Consider the following 19633-nt stretch of genomic DNA (forward strand, 5'->3'; position numbering starts at 1 on the left):
TGCGGGAATACAAGTATGTGACCGTGGGCGAATAAATAATTTTGGCTCATGTTCTGCAGTCTGCAAAATTCTTTTCGTCAACTTAAGGTCCATGCCTGCTTAATAGGTTATATTATTTGCAGCTTACGAATTATATGACTCGTTATGTATTTCATATTATTAATATTGATTATTGGACAAGTTTGTAACGATGCAGTGAATCCAGTAGAATCTCAGCTCTTGTATAGTGGAGGGCATCGTTCGTTCGTTCGTCTTTCATGTCGTGCCAAGCCATTTAAAAAATATATATGAAAATCCAATAAAGAATTTCCACTTGTATATTTGTCATTTGTGTTTTCTTCTAACAATTTTCATTTTTTATATCCAAAATGAGATCATCGACCCTCACACTAACCGGGAATTCAATTCCAATCGAGTCAAGGCAAGAACATCAATCAAAGCCATTTATCCATGTTTTACACGAAGAGAGAGAGAGACTCGGGTTTGAGTGTATAATTTAGTATTTCCAATGATGCCAATTCCCACATATGAAAATTTTAAGATGAAATCGAAAATGGATCCGATGTTTCATTTGCAAATTTACATTTGCATTTTTTCAAAGTCTCAATTTTTCCAACTGGAGTTCAGAAAGTCAGGCAGCAAAATTTCTTATGAAATATACAGATTCCGATTTTGCTTTCAAACGTAACTGTTTTGGAGAATTATCTTATTTTCTCCCACAAGAGGGTGGAAACAGAGAGATATGTACCTCAAGAACCGAACCAATGAGGACCTTCTGGTCCCTATCCATATAAGATCGAAAACTGTCACAAGATGTAAACGTCGAATGGAAAAGCTACCTCATAATTTTGTATAACTATTCATCTTTCCCAGCAGATAAAAAATGCAAATGTGTTTCAGTTTTGTTTACCACTGCAACAGCTGAAATTTTGCAAGAAAAAGAGAGAAAATAGAGAAAAGAGAAGGGGAAAGATCAGTTCACTTAGTGCAGCATCCAGTTTTTATTATGATATATCTGAGACAACAATCAAAAATAAATCGGGAAAAAAAAGTGAACAAATCAGTATCTAACCCAACTTAAAAACAAATTAAGTGATAGGATGATACAAGGGGCACAGCAAAAATAAAAGAGAAGAAAATAAACCAGATAAACAAATATTACTTTAGAATACTGTAAAGGAATATGGAATACTTCTCATGACAACTAACACTCGCCGTCAATTTGGAAGGTGGATGTTGATTATTCAAGCTCACTATTCAAATCTTCAAACATCTCCCTAAGTAGTACCCAATTGCAGACCTTTTTTCTCTTGCAGAGCCAACCCAATCATTCGTGTACACATCAACAGTTCTCTCATTTCCTTCTTAAAGAATATGAACTTACTGCGGTATCGTCATGAGATATCTTAGAATTCTCCACACATTCTTCAACAAGTCTATTCATTTATTGGCTAACGATACAAATAGGAAAGCAAATGTCAGTTCTAATATGGAACAAATCAATGAGTTTTCCAACTAGCGTTTAAAATCTTAGTATCAACTAGAGGATTACCCTTCTTGAAACACAGCTTGCAGGTAGTTCCTATTGTGTTTCTCCTAGCTTACCTCCAAGTCACCAATGGAAAAGGAATTGTTTGCATTAAATTGGTGCAATGGCCATTTATGGTTAGCCTCTAAAGGAAGAACTTTGACAGTATTAAATTTGGCTGCAATACGTAAAAGTATGTAGAAAATCGAATCCTTTGAGTTAAGGGAAATCCTTAGTATGGCCTCATGGTGGTTTATGATTCATGTTTCAATTTGTGTTGTACTTTATAGTGAGAATCTACTTACGACCTATTAGCAGTGAAAAACTTAGTAACCCAATTGGGGTCCTTTTTCAGTTTACTAATTGAAAACAGATTGCAAGTTACCTAAAAAACCAACAAAATATTTCTTAAAATTAAAGTATCTGACAATTGAACTGTACCCATAACCAAACCCTTTGGAAGGTGCTCACTCAGCCGGTTTTACTGTCAACTTATAATACATGAAGTGAACATTTCAAGGCAAGAGGATTTACTAGTCATATGATCAAAGGCACCAAAATCAACCACCCAAGTATTGTTGTTCCGGACTTTGGTGTTTAAGGCTAGTGATGGGTTACCTGTGCAGGAGCAACAAGAACAACACCAATGTCATTTCCTGATGTTTGCTAGAGTTGGTTCCCAGTCATTCTGTGCAACATCACAAAGTGCTACTTGCTGGAGTAATTTGATTAAGGCCAAGGCTTTTCTTCCAATTTCACCATGAATCCATCTCCATTAATTTTGTTTCAACAACTTGACCCTTTATGTTTGCTGGTTGCCCATGAAGTTTCCAGTATACTTCTGCTGTGTGACAATGTTCACACCATGGTCTCTCAGATTTTCTTCAATTTGTAGTCATCAGAACGAGCACCTTCTGCTACCAATGTTGATGATTCAGGGGCAGCATAAGCAGTAGAAGTATTGGGTGTGGGTCTCTTTCTACTTTCTTCCCTTTTAACAACGAAAAATACCTCTTCAAGAGTAGGTAACGGATCCAGACTCATGATGTGATTTCTTATTGCTTCAAAGATGGGGTTGAGGCCAATCAAGAATTTATACACTCTCTTTTCTTCTTTGAGTGTGTTGTAATATTGCGCATCAGTTTCACAGTACCATTGATGAATCTCGTAAAGATCCCATTTTTGCCATTGTCTTAGTAGTACATTATAATATTGGGTTACATCTAGGTTGCCTTGCCTGAAATCATGGAGAAAACACTCAATGCCAAATAGAATTGCTTTATTATTAACTGAGGAACAAGATGCCTTTTCTATTGTGCATGCACCATGAGCAATTTTAGACAGCAAGAAATTCTTCCCAATCTCTATTGTCATTGAATTGATCAACCAAGATAGTGCCAAGCTGGTTTCAGCCTCGCAGGTAGCATATTTAGCATCATCAACACTAGACAGAGCAGCAGATCTAGTAAGCTTATTTGCCTTGCCTCTGGCACTAGCAGACCATATCAGGCTTGATGACCACTGGAGGTAGTTACGGCCATTTATGTAGTATGGTGTGATAAGAACCAGAGCTGGTTTTTTGGATGTTGGAAGGGGCTCTTGGCAGAAGGTGTGCTGCATAGTGGCAGATGAGGTTCCAGTCATGGAATTCTGACTCTCAAGGCCTTCAACAATCAAGCCATGACCAAATTGAATCATGGTTGGATCAGAATTTGCTCTGATACCATGAAGAAAGCGAAAAAAATATAAAGTAGAGATGGAGGAAAGAACAGAGCACTAGCACTGCATCTGGTTCTTATTATGATATAATCTGAGAATAGAATCGAAAAATAAGGAAATCTCTAGTCCCATTAAATCAGCAACTAAAAAAATAGAAGATAGGATAGTGTAAATTAAATATTTTCAATTACAAACCAGATAAATATTTGAAGGCCGGATCTTTTCTAAAAAATTTCCTCAAGCTTGTCTAAAATACATAATTTTACATGTGGCTGGAATCTAACATAAAGGGAAAAAAATATGCAACGTGAAATGGATATTCTTTACATCATCAAACCATAAATTCAATATTTACATGAATGGAAGATTTTCATTCAAGGGCGATAGCATGCTGCGTCAACGTCAATGCCCACTATTGACTTATCAGAGAAGAAAGGGGATGAAGTTAGAGTCAGTTTTGCAGAATTAAGTTGCTTTTTTTTAATTAATTCATTTTCAGTTTAGTTGGCTAAATAAGTGGATCAACTTTTGATCATGTTTAGTTTGTTTAAGTCAATTTTTGTTTGAGTCAGTTATTGTCCCAGATATGTTGGGATATTTTTTTATTATTTATTTATTATTTTGCCGTAATTCCTGCATTATAAATGGACTAGCTTCTATCATAGCTAGACATTCAGAAAATAAAATACGATTTCTCTTGGAGATTTTCCTACTCTGGCTATTAAATATTTTTAGGGTGAGATTCTTGCTCTAATTTATTTAATAGCTTTATTTGCTTTCCTTAGTTCTTAACAATTTGGTATCCAAGCCACGTTCGATCAACATGGTGACCACATGCTCCAGTAAAAAAACCATCGATCCCAACACCACTTCCTCCAATAACCCCCCACGCAATGAATCTGTAGTCAATCCATTTTCAGAAGACCCATTATCAGCAATCGCTTCTAAATTAGAGACACTTGATTTGTTGAAAGAGAAGATAGTGGCCCTTGAGGCTTCTGCAACGAGTAGAGGCAAGCGAACCATGGAGAGTCACTATAGGCGCTCACACTGGGAAGATGATAGTGAAGATGACTATGACCAAAGGGGCCCACATCCACCCTATACAAAAATTGAATTTCTAAAATTTAGTGGAGGAGATCCCTGAGGATGGATTTTGAAGGCTGAAAATTTTTTTCGGTATTATCAAACACCGAAAGATTTGAAAGTTGATGTTGCTTCAATGAGTCTAGAAAGAGATGCGTTGGATTTATTCTCATGGGTAAATTTAGAACACACCTTGTTGTACTGGGATGAGCTGGTCAAGACATTACAAGAGCACTATGGGCCTCCTGAATATCAAAATCCGAATGAGCACCTTGCGACCATTAAGCAAACTAGATCGGTACAGGAATACCGTCAAGAATTTACTAGGCGGGTAGCACGAGTTCGCAACTGGCCAGAGCACTGCCTCTTAGGTATTTTTCTAGGTGGCCTTAAGGAAGAATTAACAGCTGATGCATGCATTCAGAAACCTAGAACAGTGTTTAAAGCTGCAAGTTTGGCCCTGGAATTTGAGAAAAAGGCTCAAAATTCACGTGGGCCCAGGCCCAATACCTCATACTCCCAAAATCGCTCAAATCAGTCCCAATTTGCACGTGATTTCCTGCAATTCCAGAGACTCCCTTTCATTGGCTTCGTCTGCGTATCCCTCCCGACCAGCTTCTTCGACCTCAATTACTCCTAACAACTCCTTAACAGCTGCAAGAATCTCTCCCGAAGATGCGGAACATCAAAACCACTGAGATAAGGGTCTGTGCTTCTAGTGTGGGGCTATTTTTCGACCTGGGCATCGCTACAATGCTTCTTTTTCTTTGCTGGAAATTTCTGAAGAAGGTGAAGAAATTCTACCTCCCCTACACGAGGGAGCTGAGATAGAAATGGAGCCAGAGGGGGCTGAAATCTCATTTAATGCGATTCTAGGACAGCATTCGGCAGCCACAATGAAACTTCAAGGCACGCTCAAGGGTTGCACTGTCCTGATTTTAGTTGATAGCGACTCCACGCATAATTTCATCTCAGACGCAGTGGTATCCGAATTGCAGCTCCCTGTGCGGACGATTCCAACTTTTGGAGTTCAAATTGGTAATGGTAGTAGAGTGAAATGCCATCAGGTTTGCCCAAAGGTTAAGGTAACAATTTCTGATTTAACTATTCAGCAAGATTTCTACCCTTTCTCCTTGGGTGGTTCTGATTTGGTACTGGGTATTAAATGGTTGGCGTCACTGAACACTGTGCAAGCTAACTGGAACAAAATGTTTATGATTTTTTAGCTAAATGGGAAGAAATATAAGCTGCAAGGCCTACCTACTAACAATGATGTTTCTGTCCATCTCCATAGCATGCTTCTTACTCAGGAATCAAATGAGAAGGATGCATCAGGACACTTGAATATTGACAGAATTTTTCATGATTTTGCTGATATTTTTTCTAAGCCAGGGTGCCTGCCACCACCTCGAGATCATTACCATGCCATCAAGCTATTCCCAAATGCTACACCTCTTAATCTACGGCCATATCGTTACCCTCATTACCAGAAGGATGAGATTGAAGCTCAAATTGAGAGCTTGCTACAATATGGATTGATACGACCTAGCACTAATCCTTTTGCCAGTCCTTTGCTACTCATTGGTAAAAAGGATGGTTTGTGGCTCCTCTGCATTGACTACAAGCGTCTTAATCAAATCACCATACCAGATAAGTACCCTATTCCCAATATTGATGAACTCTTAGATGAGTTGCATGGGGCTGGCTACTTTTCAAAAATTGATTTACGATCTGGATATCATCAAATTTGAGTTCTACCAGAGGATGTACACAAAACAGCTTTTCGCACTCACTCAGGCCACTATGAATTTTAGTTATGCCATTTGGTTTAACTAACGCACCAGCTACCTTTCAATCTATTATGAATGACTTATTTAGGCCTTATTTACAAAATTCGTGTTGGTATTTTTTGATGACATCTTAGTGTACAGCGCTTCGCCCCAACAGCATTTACAGCATCTAACCGCAGTATTTCAATTTTACAGAAGCAATCCTTCTTTGCCAATGCAAAAAAATGCTCGTTAGGCTAGACTCAAATTAACTACTTGGGCCATATGGTTTCTGCCCAAGGGGTTGAAGTGGATTCTGAGAAAATAAATGCAGTAGTGCAATGGCCCGCTCCCAAATCTGTAAAAGAGCTCCATGGGTTCCTAGGGCTCACTGGTTATTACAGGCGTTTTGTCAAAAACTATGGTATTATCGCTAGACCCTTGATTGAACTAACCAAGAAAAATTCTTTTTATTGGTCTGAACAGGCACAAAAAGCTTTTGAGGCATTAAAATTAGTAATGACCACCACACCAGTGTTGCAACTACCAAACTTTCATCTTCCTTTCACCATTCAGTGTGATGCTTCAATGGAGGGTATTGGATGCTATCCTCGTTCAAGAAGGACATCTAATATCTTATTTCAACAAGGGATTCTCTTTTTCCAACAGGTATAAGTCCACATATGATAGGGAGCTGTTGGCTCTAGTGCTTGCAATTCAAAAATGGCGCTACTACCTACTTGGTCATCATTTCTATGTCCAAACTTATCACTGCAGCCTTAAGTACCTCTTGGAACAACACACCCTCACCAATTCCCAGCAGCGAATGATGCTCAAGCTTCTTCCTTTCAATTTTACCATCATATACAAAGCAGGAAAGGACAATACAGCAGCTGATTCACTATCACGAAGGCCTCAACATGCTGATTTTTTCCAGATTGTCATCCCTTTAGCAGATGCCTTACAGCAACTCCCTACAGCATTAATGATAGGCCCTGAAACCAAAGCTATTGTGGATGCATTACAAACAAATCCACAATCTCACCCAGATCACAGCTTGGTGGAAGGCATATTATATTTCAAGGGATGACTTGTGGTTCCAAATGATGCTCAATTACGAGCTAAATTTTTGGAAGAAGCACATGTGACTCCAACAAGTGGTCATGGAGGGTTCCTAAAGACCTTGAAGTGATTAGGATCAAGTGTGCATTGGCGAGGTATGAAAACAGATGTTAAACATTTTGTACAAAGATGTTTAATTTGTCAACAACATAAATATGAAACTCTTGCTCCTGCTAGACTCCTTAACCTACTCCCTATTCCGGAGTGAATTTGGGAGGACATATCTCTTGACTTTATCACAGGGCTCCCAAAGTTTAGGGGTTTTGATGTTATCTTGGTGGTGGTTGATCGGCTCAATAAATACAACCATTTCATTGCTTTGTCACATCCTTATTCTGTAAAAAATGTGGCTGGTTTATTTTGTCAAGAGATTGTACGGTTGTATGGTATTCTTGATCAATCATTTCAGATCGTGACACCATTTTTCTAAGTGCTTTTTGGCAAGAACTTTTTCGCTTGAGCCAGACACACTTAAACATGAGTACAGCTTATCACCCACAATCCAATGGCCAAATCGAGGTAGTAAATCGCTGTTTGGAGACCTATTTACAATGCTTTGCTCATAAGCAACCTAAATTATGGAGTGAATTTCTCTGTTGGGCTGAATTTTCATATAATACCAGCTTTCACTCCTTAGCAAACACTACTCCATTTAAATCAGTTTATGGGCGTGATCTTCCTCCTTTGTGCCCTTATGTTAAGGGAGAAACATTAGTTGCAGATTTAGAGGAGCAACTGGAGCTACGTGACACCATGCTCAAAGTACTACGTGATAACTTAAAGAAAGCACAAGATAGGATGAAAGCACAAGCAGATCAGCATAGGCGGGACCTTCAATTTCAACCAGGGGATGCAGTTTTTCTACGTCTTCAACCTTATTGCCAAAAGTCCTTAGCTAGACGTAAAAATGAAAAATTGTCCCCCTGATTTTTTGGACCTTATACAGTTGTGAGCAACCTAAATTATGGAGTAAATTTCTCTGTTAGGCTGAATTCTCATTTAATACCAGCTTTCACTCCTCAGCAAACACTACTCCATTTAAATTGGTTTATGGGCGTGATCCTCCTCCTTTGTGCCCTTATGTTAAGGGAGAAACATTAGTTGCAGATTTAGAGGAGCAACTGGAGCTACATGACGCCATGCTCAAAGTACTACATGATAACTTAAAGAAAGCACAAGATAGGATGAAAGCACAAGCAGATCAGCATATGCAGGACCTTCAATTTCAACCAGGGGATGCAGTTTTTCTACGTCTTCAACCTTATCGCCAAAAGTCCTCAGCTAGACGAAAGAATGAAAAATTGTCCCCCTAATTTTTTGGACCTTATACAGTTGTGAGGCGTATTGGAACAGTTGCTTATGAGCTTGACTTGCCTCTTGAGTCTAAGGTGCACCCTATTTTTCATGTCTCCCTACTTCAGCCTGCTCATGGGCAACAACCATCTTCACCACCAGCACCTTTACCTCTTTCTGCAAATCTGGAGCTCCTCCTCACTCCCTCAAAGGTACTGAATCAATACTGGACACTAGGAGGTATTCTGGAAATTTTAATTCAATGGGATAACCGTCCTCTTGAAGATGCAAGCTGGGAAGACTATGATTTAATAGCCATTCAATTTCCCACTTTTCGACTTGAGGACAAGTCTATTTTTCAGGAGGAGGTACTGATAGCATGCTGCGTCAACATCAATGTCCACCATTGACTTATCAGAGAAGAAAGGGGAGGAAGTTAGAGTTAGTTTTGCAGAATTAAGTTGCTTTTTATTTAATTAATTCATTTTCAGTTTAGTTGGCTAAATAAATGGATCAACTTTTGATCATGTTTAGTTTGTTTGAGTCAATTTCTGTTTGAGTCAGTTATTGTCCCAGATATGTTGGGATATTTTCTTATTATTTATTGATTATTTTGCTCAAATTCCGGCATTATAAATGGACTAGCTTCTATCATAGCTAGACATTCAGAAAATAAAATACGATTTCTCTTGGAGATTCTCCTACTCTGGCTATTAAATATTTTTAGAGTGAGATTCTTGCTCTAATTTATTTAATAAATTTATTTGCTTTCCTTAGTTCTTAACAAGGATCGGCATTGATGTAATTTTATTTACTCTAGCTTGAAAATGGACAAATGAGCATTGTGCCAAAAGGGAAATATTGGACTAGGAAAAAAAGTTAATTATTTGTCTCAGTCTGAAATGTTATAAGAATGATCAACAAAAGAAAAATAGAAAAGGAAAGGAAAGGGAAACCATAAAAGCGAAATAATAGAAGCAAAACTCGTCAATCAATGCAAAACAGAAAAATGATTGTCAATGATACCTCTGCGCAAGCTGAAAAACTGAGTATTCAATGCTCGAAAACTTTCACAAGCAGATGTAGCAAGTAATGGGAGGCTATTTTTCATTGCAAAAAGATCGGTGCCCTTAACTGATAAATGCTGTTGCCTAAAGCTAGAGAATTTCTCACTTGCTTCTCTAAGCAGTTCGGAGACATGAGGTGCAATTCCAGTCCAGCCATCTCCTGCAAAATGATTTTTTGAAAGAGGACTACTTGACCGTGCCAACTTCAATGCAGAGCCTCTTGTTGCCATAATAGCTGGATCCCAAAAAAAGGGGAGGGGGGAAGGTCCAATGGGTTAAAGACTAGGAATATTACATTTTTAGTGTAAAAGACATGTTGGAATTGTAGGGTACACTATTATTGTCCTGGTATATTAGAGGTCAGGAATTATACAAGAAGCTTGTGATTCATAGTATAGTAGTCTAGTGTCTAACATGCTTGTTGCCATCCAAGATATTAAAGACATAGGATTGAACTGTTTTGAATTACATCTGAAACATCACAAAAGCTAAGATGCCAGGAAATGTAAGATAACAATAAACCATACAACTTCTTTGTGCATATCAAGCAAAATACAGGTTTTGAACAATTTCGTTAGTGCAGTAGTTTGAGAATATAAATTATTACCGTTATAAGGAACTTGGAAGATAAAGTTGACTGGAAGACCAATACCTAGGCCAGCCAGAGTGAATCCAACACCGAATCCAATGCCACAACCAGCTCCAACATAGCCGATGGCTTCAGGGCCAAAACCAGGACCCCAACCAATACCACAACCTATGCCCACGCCAATCCCCCAAAAAGCTCCATAAGTTGGATGCACCCGGTTCCATCTTTTGTACCTTTCAACCAACCCTTTCATAATCCAACGGAATTTAGGACCTGTAAAAAGAGATAATCAAGAAATTGCATCATAGCTAAATAGAAAAATTTACCTCTAGAATTCAGGATCTTTAACTAAGGACTTGATAAGTCAATTAACACATAGATCAATCAGGGGAAGAGAGTTCACAGATTTTGATTCTATTCCACAGTTCCCCCGGTCCCACCCACTTATTTTCTTTCAGCCAACTTCATTAGTTTCCTAGGAAAGTATAACAATGTGTTCTACATGAAAGCACATCATAATAATAAATTGAAATAGATTCTCATGGTGGAGAAATAAAAGGCAAATAGGATCATCATCAACTATTATTTTAAATTTAACGATATCTTCTCTTCCTCGAGTTAATAAACGATAGTGTTCTGGGCATTAGCTTCCTTTTCTCAGAAGCATTTTAACAACTTTAATCAGCCCAGCTTCGTACTCCTTTGACGTTCAACAATTTCAGCTGGACAAATGAAACTACTCAAATACTGCTGAAGAATCTGAAATGACAAAAACCATTAAGAACTGTAACTATTTTTGTTGCTGTATTAGAGAGCTCGAAGATTGGAAGAACAAAAGGAAAGATATCTTGAGGTTTTGCACAGGCGATAATGACACAGTTAGAAGACAGAGCAACTTGATAACAGTGAAGAAGGCAGACAATGAGAACGAAGCTAAAGCCATAATCAAGACTATCGCGTTGCATTTACCATAAAATTCTGCTTTGAAACGAAATCACTACAACAGGCTCTTCATTCGCAAAGAGCAGAGAAAGCTTCGAAGTGCATTTCTTGGCGTTTGGATTTTGGCGTTCCAACAAAGAAATTACGCTTAAATTAAATATAATATGCGTGTGTACACACGACGCAAACACACCCACGCAACTTTTGAAGTATTTTTTTTTTTGGGACAGAGAAAAGCATATTTAATTAACAAGATCGCAGATGCAATTTGTAGAGAGAATGAGTTGGATAATTCATTATTTATTTAATTTTAAATGTACAAATTAAATTATATATATTTCATTTCAAAATGACAATGTAGGGTAATATCAACTTGCCCTTGATGAAAACGTTGATAAGAATTTATTAATTAATAAAAAATAAAATATTGAGGGGGAAAAAGGAGAAAATGCAGTTTTTCCTTTAACCCAATAGAATAACACCATCAACAGAAATGGGATTTCAATTTTTGTTTTTAGCAAATTGTCATATATTCTGGTCCTCACGATTTTCGTGGCTCTAAGCCTCTATAATTCCCTGGTCATTCTTTAAAGTCGAAGCTTCAATCAGACATGTGTGGCCTTGCATCGGCATTTTCTGTACAAATGAAAATTGATTAATTCATTTCTTTAATATTATTGATTTTAAAAAAAATGGTTAATTTGCATTTAGGTAACTTACTTTAAGCTTTCAAAAAATATTTTTGCAACTTTTTAGATTTTTTTTATGAAATCACGATTCAAAAGTGCTTTAAGAAGGTGGATGAAAGTATATTTAATGAATGAAATTTGGAGTAATTTTTGAAATGTGCATTTGAAATTGGGGTATTAATAAGAGAGTTAAAATATGTATATATTTTTTCATATTATCATGCTACCCCTGATTATTTTTTAATTAATTTTTAATATTAATGCATATTGACTATTTATAAAATTTTTATCCAGTATATCAATTTTTGAATTTTTATCCTTATTATTTAACATATTGAATTTTATATTGTTTAAAATTTTTATTACATATATTTTTTAAACATTTCTAATATGAAGTTTTTGTATGATATAAATTATAAATCATAAAAAGTAATGTTCATTTAGTAATTATATATTCAAAATTTTTCATCATACATAATTCAAACAACTTTCAATTTATTAAATTAATTTTAAAAAATGTATTCAAAGACAAATTTTATTGCAATAGTTAACTTTTATTAAATTAATTTTTGCTAAATGAACATTTAATGAATTAATTTTCTTTTTGTGATAACTGATAAATTAATGTTTGATCGACAGAAAACCAAACACATGCTATAATTAATTACTACATTTGTACCTATTTATAGAGATATTTGAGGTTGTACCCATATTGGTTGTCTATGTCTATCCCGGTCATGTAGGGACGAATTTATCGTGGGCCGTAAAAAAAAATTAGGACATCACTTTACGAAATGAAGTTAAAAAAAGGCAACAAGACTAGGGATCATCCTCAGGATGCATCGTTCCATCCCTTATATAATGCATATATGTTTTTTCATTTAGGTTTAGTGTATGATTCGCTCGTCCAGCCTTCACTCTTCAATTTTCATCGCCGACTCAAACATTGTCTCTTCTCTCTCCAAATATATACGTGGTTCATGAAATCTATAATAGTGAAGATATATTCCTGCAAAGCTCAACGTTATGCAATGCTTATCTAGCTGCGTCTTTTTCCCTTTATTATTGGTTAATTGTCATAGCATTCTTCGCTAACAATTGATGATGTTGGCTGAAACCAAATTATCTACTATTCAAATAATAGATGATGGCGTAAATCAATTCTATAAAATCTCATCACTTCCTTAATGTACAAGGTTAGATTATTTGCCACCCACGATTGCATCTTCCTCACATGAGTTTATGCCTATTATTGATTGTCTTATTTGTGGACTTGTAATTATCATTAATGTAACTTGATAATTGAACTTAAATTATTGTAATTTATTTACTCTTGTTATTTTAGTTTTACTTAAAAGTTGTGTAATCTAACATTTCAATAAATGTTATTATCAAAGTTTCTCTCTCACATTTGCTTTATTAGGATGTCCTGATTACATTCCAAATCTTAACGAGACAAGATAAAGATAAAAAAATCAAGCTCAATTATTTTTTAGATTAAACACAAAATAGGAATGTCATAGTCTCATTTTGTCTCATGAACACTCCTACCTATTTATAAAAAATAATATGAGAAATTTATTAGCAAGTAATATGTAACAATGAAAGCTTATAAATTTTTGAAAGTTTTTTCATAAAGTTGATGGAAATATTAGTAAAGAATGCAAATCACTTAATACTTAATAAATATATTATCTACTCATTTAAATAAAGCCTTATATATAATTTAAGGTTGTTAAAATCATTAACAACACTCAAATAAATGATCATGGTTGTTGAAAACGTGTGAAAATGAAAAATATTAAAAAAAGCACTTTTTTTGTGCTTAGCATTGGATGCTTTTTAAAGGCCAATTCAAATATGATTTGAAAGGGTTTCACACATAGCAAGACACTAAGACAAAAGGCTCTAGTTTGCTTCAACTAAATCAAGTGTGAGGCTATAACAAACTTTGATTCTTTGTGAGCCAAAACACCTTTACCTTTTTTTTAACCGTGGAAGCATGTTCTCACATTTTTGTAGTGCTCACATGTAATTTTTTTATAAAAAATAATTATGTTCGAGGTGTAGTTAAATATTAAATATAAGATACTTATCTTAATAAAAATTTAAATATTAATTTATCACATCATGAAAAATAACCTCTTCCACTAAAGCATTTCGTGTTAGTTGAAATTTTAATTTAGAATTTTATTTAAAAGAAAACATGACTTTTAATTTTTATATTTTTTATATTGATTTATTTTTTAAAATTTTAACTATATAATACTCAGTTTTTATAATTTTTTTTAGTCCAGCAATTATAGAAATTAAATTAAACTGTTATTTCCATTAAAAACTGTATCCCTAAAGTTAAATTTTGCCTTAAAAAATGGCAGTCTAATTTCCCGTCGTACTCCAATTTCAGATACCGTTAACATTTTTTTTTTTTTCTGAGCAAAAAGATGCCGTTAACATTTACCAGATTATTAAAGAGAAACTTTTTGTGTAGTGTTAAAACAGCAGACGTCGACGTTTCAAGGCGGGGGATGCATCCTAGAGGGAATCCAGGACCCATATCATAACCTTATCCGTTTGGTAATCTGTGTGGAGCGCGAACTCCATCTCCATCCTTGCGTGCTGAGTAGCATTTCAACACAGCTTCTCCTCTCATGTCTTTTCTTCCCTTCGTCTTTGCCTGACAACGCCCCCCACACAAGCCTATGGCCGCATCTGCGTCAGCATTTTCCAATCCATACTTACTTCACAAGGTTTCCGTTTCGGACGGTTTTTTTTTTTAACTTTCATTTCCGGTTTTATTCCTAAATTCAGGAATTAGGTTTTGTTTCGATCGTTCAATTCTGTCTGTGATTCTCTCCAGGAAGTTATCAATCAATTTGAAATCACAGTGAAGCCTCAATTCCCGATTCAAATGCCAGAATCTTCCCGATTCTCACGCCTTGCACCGATATGCGCTACGTTGAGGAGTCCGAAAGGATTCGGACCTTCGCCGGAGAAGAGCAAGAAGAAGAACAAGCTGAAAAGAGAATCCGACGACGACGACGACGAAGAAGAAGATGAGGAGGAAGAGGAAGAATTGGCGAGAGAGCGAGGTGTGATACCTGAAGTAGTGACCAACAGGATGATAAGCAGGATGGGATTCTCAGTTGGGATTCCTCTGGCAATAGGGCTAATGTTCTTCCCATTCTTCTACTACCTCAAGGTTGGGCTGAAGATTGATGTGCCCACTTGGGTGCCCTTCATTGTGTCCTTCTTCTTCTTCGGGTCCGCACTGTTGGGAGTGAGCTATGGGATTGTGTCCTCCAGCTGGGACCCACTCAGGGAAGGCTCACTTTTGGGCTGGACTGAGGCCCAGAAGAATTGGCCTGTGTTTTGGCAATCCATTTGGGGTGGATCTAATGCCAAGGGAAAGTAAACTAGCCTTGTTCTTGTCTTTCCCTCATGTGCCTTTTTTGCTCATGTTTGATTAATGTAATCTACTTCCAGGAAGAAGCAGCATGTTTTAGTTTTACCATTACTTCAGTTTCGTTCCATGGCATTGGGGAGTTGGATACTAATAATACAGAGAAATATAGAAAAAAAGATTTAATGGATGAAAAGAGAGACTGCTCAGACCCAATAACAGTTTCTCCTCTATACTCGGTTAAGTCAAATTATCTTCTATCCAGTTGCAAATAAGTAAATTCTAGGAGTTTGATCCTTTAAAGTGGAAGGCGTGTAAAATGTTATCTCCTCGTCTATTTATAAAAAAGAAGTGATAGTTAAATAAAAGAAAATTTAATACAGCATGTAAACGAATGATCTTTTTGAACAAGATTGAGGATTGGAACCTTGTGGATAGTGGGGAAAATATTATAATAAATAATCTTAATTAGACCCGAAATATTTAAATCCAACAATCTAATTAAAATAACAATAATTGTATTAAAAGAAGGGGGAAAAAAAAGTGTGGCATAAGTCTGGAATTGTTTTGTATCTCGGGCCTGGGCCTTTTGTACTTCGATTTCCTTTTGCCACCGAAAAAAAGGGAGAAGAAGTACAATCTTTACACCAAAACTTTGATTAGATGGATGATGTTGGGCATACATGAATGGTGTTCAATGTCGCTTTCCGCCACCTGTAAAAGTGGATATGACCCAAATAAATCATGAGCATCTCCGAACATCGCTTTGCAGATCAACCAATTTGCTTTAACCTTCCAATTGCACCCAACTCAATTTCTTTTATTTAAAGGGCTTGGTACATTGACGGTTTAAATTTCGTCCCTACAAAAGAATCCCCAATAGAAGAAAGAAGGCTTATAGTTTTATATATATATATATATATATATTATAATTATGTTGAAAATGTATCAATTTTTACTTTATATACTTGATAAAACATTATCTTATATTCCAATCTATATTTTTAAATTTGTGACCTCATTACCCTCTATTAATTCAATGTGTGTATTGTTCTCTCGGTACATATTCCTTAGGGCTGTGCAAAAGTCTCCCAGTCCTGTCTGGTCCAGTCCAACCCGAGATGGTCTCAGTCTTGTTCGGTCTGTATAGTCACTGTCCTTCAGGACCAAAAGGACTAAAAAGACCAGACTATTTTTTCGGGTTGGACTGGACAAGAGACCAGGCATCCGGACCACTTGGTCCAGTCCAGTCCTATTAATTTTTTTTATTATAATTATAATTAATTTATTTTTGACAAATGTTTAAAGTGTAATTGATGCTAAGGAGATGATTGCCTAAAGATTTATTAAGTTTGTTTTCTAAATTGTTATTGTAATATAGTGTTGTTGAATTTTTTGAGTACTGTTTTTATTAAAGTTTATAATTTAAATAATTTAGACTATAACAAAAAAATTTTTTTCTTATTGTTAGAATTATTATGGATTTATTATTATTATAAGTATTTTTACTATCTTAATTGAGTTTCTTATGTTGGAAGGATTATTGCCTCTCCTAGAATAAAAAGAGGAAAAAAAGCTAAGTGAGTACTGGACTGACAGGACCAGTCTCCCAGTCCTATGGACCAAGTCCGGTCCTGTTAATCTTCGGGTTATTACTGGACAAGACTGGACTACGGGTTGCCTAACCCAGTCTTTTTCATGAAAGAGACCGGACTTCGGGTTAGGGTGAAGTCCAGTGCCCGTCCAGTCTTTTGTGCAGCCCATATTCCCTATAATTTAATTTATGTTTTAAACTTTCAATTTTTTAATTTAGTGGTTGTGTTAAACTTTTATAATTTTTTGTCAGCTTTTGTTGATGTAATTGATTATTTATTTTTTTAAATTTCGAAGCACCGGATGGATTTGGGCACTCACGGCGCATCACCGCCATGGTGAGATTTAGATTGTTCAAATCCAATTTAAATGATATGAATTTAAAATTTATAATTTTTAAATAATATATTCTTTTTTCATAAATTTGCAGTTGATGATTGTTTTATTTTAAATTATATGTCTATTTAAATAAAAATTATTTAAAATATTATAAATAAAATCAAATTGAACTTAAACCGTCTAACCTTAATGTGTCTGGTCCAAATTTTTGTGCTCATCACTTGGATAATAATTCCAAACTCAATCCGTAATCATTTACTAAAACACCAAAGTAAGGCTTTACTTATCTTAAAAATTAAATATTTTTAAATTTCAATTTTTAATTACAAATTTCAGAGAAATAATATTAATCTAAAATTAAAAATGTTTTTAAAAAATTAGCGAAAATGATATATATATATATATATATATTGCTAACAAAAGTATTTATAGTGCACGGTAGGGCTGCACAAAAGACAGGACGGCACTGGACTTCACCCTAACCCGAAGTCCGATCTCTTTCATGAAAAAGACTGGGTTAGGCAACCCGTAGTCCAGTCTTGTCCAGTGATAACCCGAAGATTAACAGAACCGGACTTGGTCCATAGGACTGGGAGACTGGTCCTGTCAGTCCAGTACTCACTTAGCTTTTTTTCCTTCTTTTTATTCTATGAGAGGCAATAATCCATTCCAACATAATAAACTCAATTAAGATAGTAAAAACACTTATAATAATAATAAATCCATAATAATTTCTAACAATAAGAAAAAAAATATTTCTGTTATAGTCTAAATTATTTAAATTTATAACTTTAACAAAAACAATACTCAACAAAATTCAACAACACTATATTACAATAACAATTTAGAAACAAACTTAATAAATCTTTATACAATCATCTCCTTAGCATCAATTACACTTTAAACATTTGTCAAAAATAAATTAATTATAATAAAAAAATTAATAGGACTGGATTGGACCAAGTGGTCCGGATGCCTGGCCTCTTGTCCAATCCAACCCGAAAAAATAGTCTGGTTTTTTAATTTTTTTGGTCCTGAAAGACTAGTGACTATACAAATTGAACAAGACTAAAACCATCTCGAGTTGGATTGGATCAGACAAAACTGAAAGACTTTTGCACAGTCACAGTGCACGGTTTACTCAAGGGGTTAAAAAAGGTGCATGCATATTGCATGTTTTCTTCTTTGTTGAAAGCTGTTCAGGTACATGCTCTTCTTCTTTTTTCTTTTCTTTTTTTTTTTACTTTTTATTTATGTATTTTTCCCTTTACTCTTTATTGAGATTCCTATCCTGATCACGAAGAATCAAAACAAACTGAATATTCGTGTTATCCACATTTCATTTAATTTCCATTTCCCCGTCAATTCTCCTTCCTAACCCCGAGCCAAGGCCACGGCTTTATTTTGTCTCCCCTTCGCCTTTCTTTTCTTCTAACTCGTCATCATCAAAATTTAAGTTGCCAAAATCGAGTACTTTAATTCTTCTAGATTAAAACTTTTTAAAGATAAGACATGAATTATGCGTTACACCGATGCTAAAATATAATACTGATTCTCATAATCGTGGTCAGCTCGAGTCAGTATCTTTAATTTTTTTAATTAAAAATCAATTCCTCTAAAATACGGTTGTGGTCAACTTTAATTAAAGTCTATATTATTATTAAATATTATTGTCATATCAATAACATATCATCTCCAAGAACGTTTGCCAAAGTTCATCGTAATTCTAAAGATTGATTACTCAATAAAAAATTTATAGAGGATTGAATACGTTAATCCCCTATAAATAGTGTAACTTGTATTTGGAAAAATGTTAGATTTTGAACCGTGCGTTCGAATAACTTGTTTATACTTTATAGTGATGTGTTATCCATGTTTAAAATAAATATAATTTATCATAAAATATCACCAATGTGCAATCCATGTCATTTCAATGCTCAACAAACTGCCAAATTATACATGTCAGTACACGAAGTGCAATTAAAAAAAAAACACACACACACACACATGCCAATGATAAATAAAAATTAAAAAAGCATCATATAATTTTAGTAAAAGTTTATCGATTATATAGATTATACTAACAAATTACAGTTACAAAGCATATAAGTTATAATTACTTGTATGAGCTGTGAGATAGGAATGAAATTAGAGAGTGCCCATTTGGTCTGAGGGAATGTGACTACATGGAAAGAAATGGAAGTCTATTCCAATAGTTGGTTGGACCAGGCTTCTCTTCTGGTTGAGAACTATTCCGGTCCCACACCCATGTCCTGTTTTGCTCATCATTTTATTCCCGTGGCCATCGAAATTCAAGCTTTGATCTCCTAGTTCTATGGAAATGGTAATAGAATTAGACACCCTTAAATCGCCAATTAACTTTTTTGCCAATGCTATTTTTATTTTTTGGATGCAAGGTCACAATAGAAAATCACTCGAAGCACACATTCCACGTGGCACACTGTGATGGGCCCTCCCCCCATCCCCCTGCACG

General features: G+C 35.4%; 2 protein-coding genes across 6 annotated transcripts; one reads left to right on the plus strand and one right to left on the minus strand.

The window, feature by feature from the left end:
• Positions 1-1909: 1909 nt before the first annotated feature.
• On the minus strand, positions 1910-11293 carry LOC129310613 (uncharacterized). 5 transcript variants are annotated; one of them, XM_054952506.1, is made up of 4 exons: positions 11143-11293; positions 10192-10446; positions 9544-9819; positions 1910-3192 (listed from the first exon to the last, which is right to left on the minus strand). In XM_054952506.1, the coding sequence occupies exons 2-4, from the start codon at positions 10424-10426 to the stop codon at positions 2402-2404; spliced, it is 1302 nt and encodes a 433-aa protein (XP_054808481.1). In that variant the 5' UTR covers positions 10427-10446; positions 11143-11293; the 3' UTR covers positions 1910-2401. The 5 variants fall into 5 exon arrangements, with proteins under 5 accessions (XP_054808481.1, XP_054808482.1, XP_054808483.1 ...); XM_054952507.1 differs by having other exon boundaries at positions 10237-10932; positions 11143-11292; XM_054952508.1 differs by having other exon boundaries at positions 9544-9744; positions 10192-10932; positions 11143-11292.
• A 3059-nt stretch (positions 11294-14352) lies between these two features.
• LOC129312042 (protein PAM68, chloroplastic-like) lies at positions 14353-15321 on the plus strand. Its single transcript, XM_054954598.1, has 2 exons — positions 14353-14554; positions 14665-15321. Exons 1-2 carry the CDS (start codon positions 14507-14509, stop codon positions 15217-15219), a joined length of 603 nt encoding a protein of 200 aa, XP_054810573.1. The 5' UTR covers positions 14353-14506; the 3' UTR covers positions 15220-15321.
• Positions 15322-19633: the final 4312 nt, after the last annotated feature.

This window comes from Prosopis cineraria, unplaced genomic scaffold (assembly GCF_029017545.1).
Source record: "Prosopis cineraria cultivar Desert tree isolate PC_DT_omini unplaced genomic scaffold, ASM2901754v1 PC5, whole genome shotgun sequence".
NCBI classification, from domain to species: domain Eukaryota; kingdom Viridiplantae; phylum Streptophyta; class Magnoliopsida; order Fabales; family Fabaceae; genus Prosopis; species Prosopis cineraria.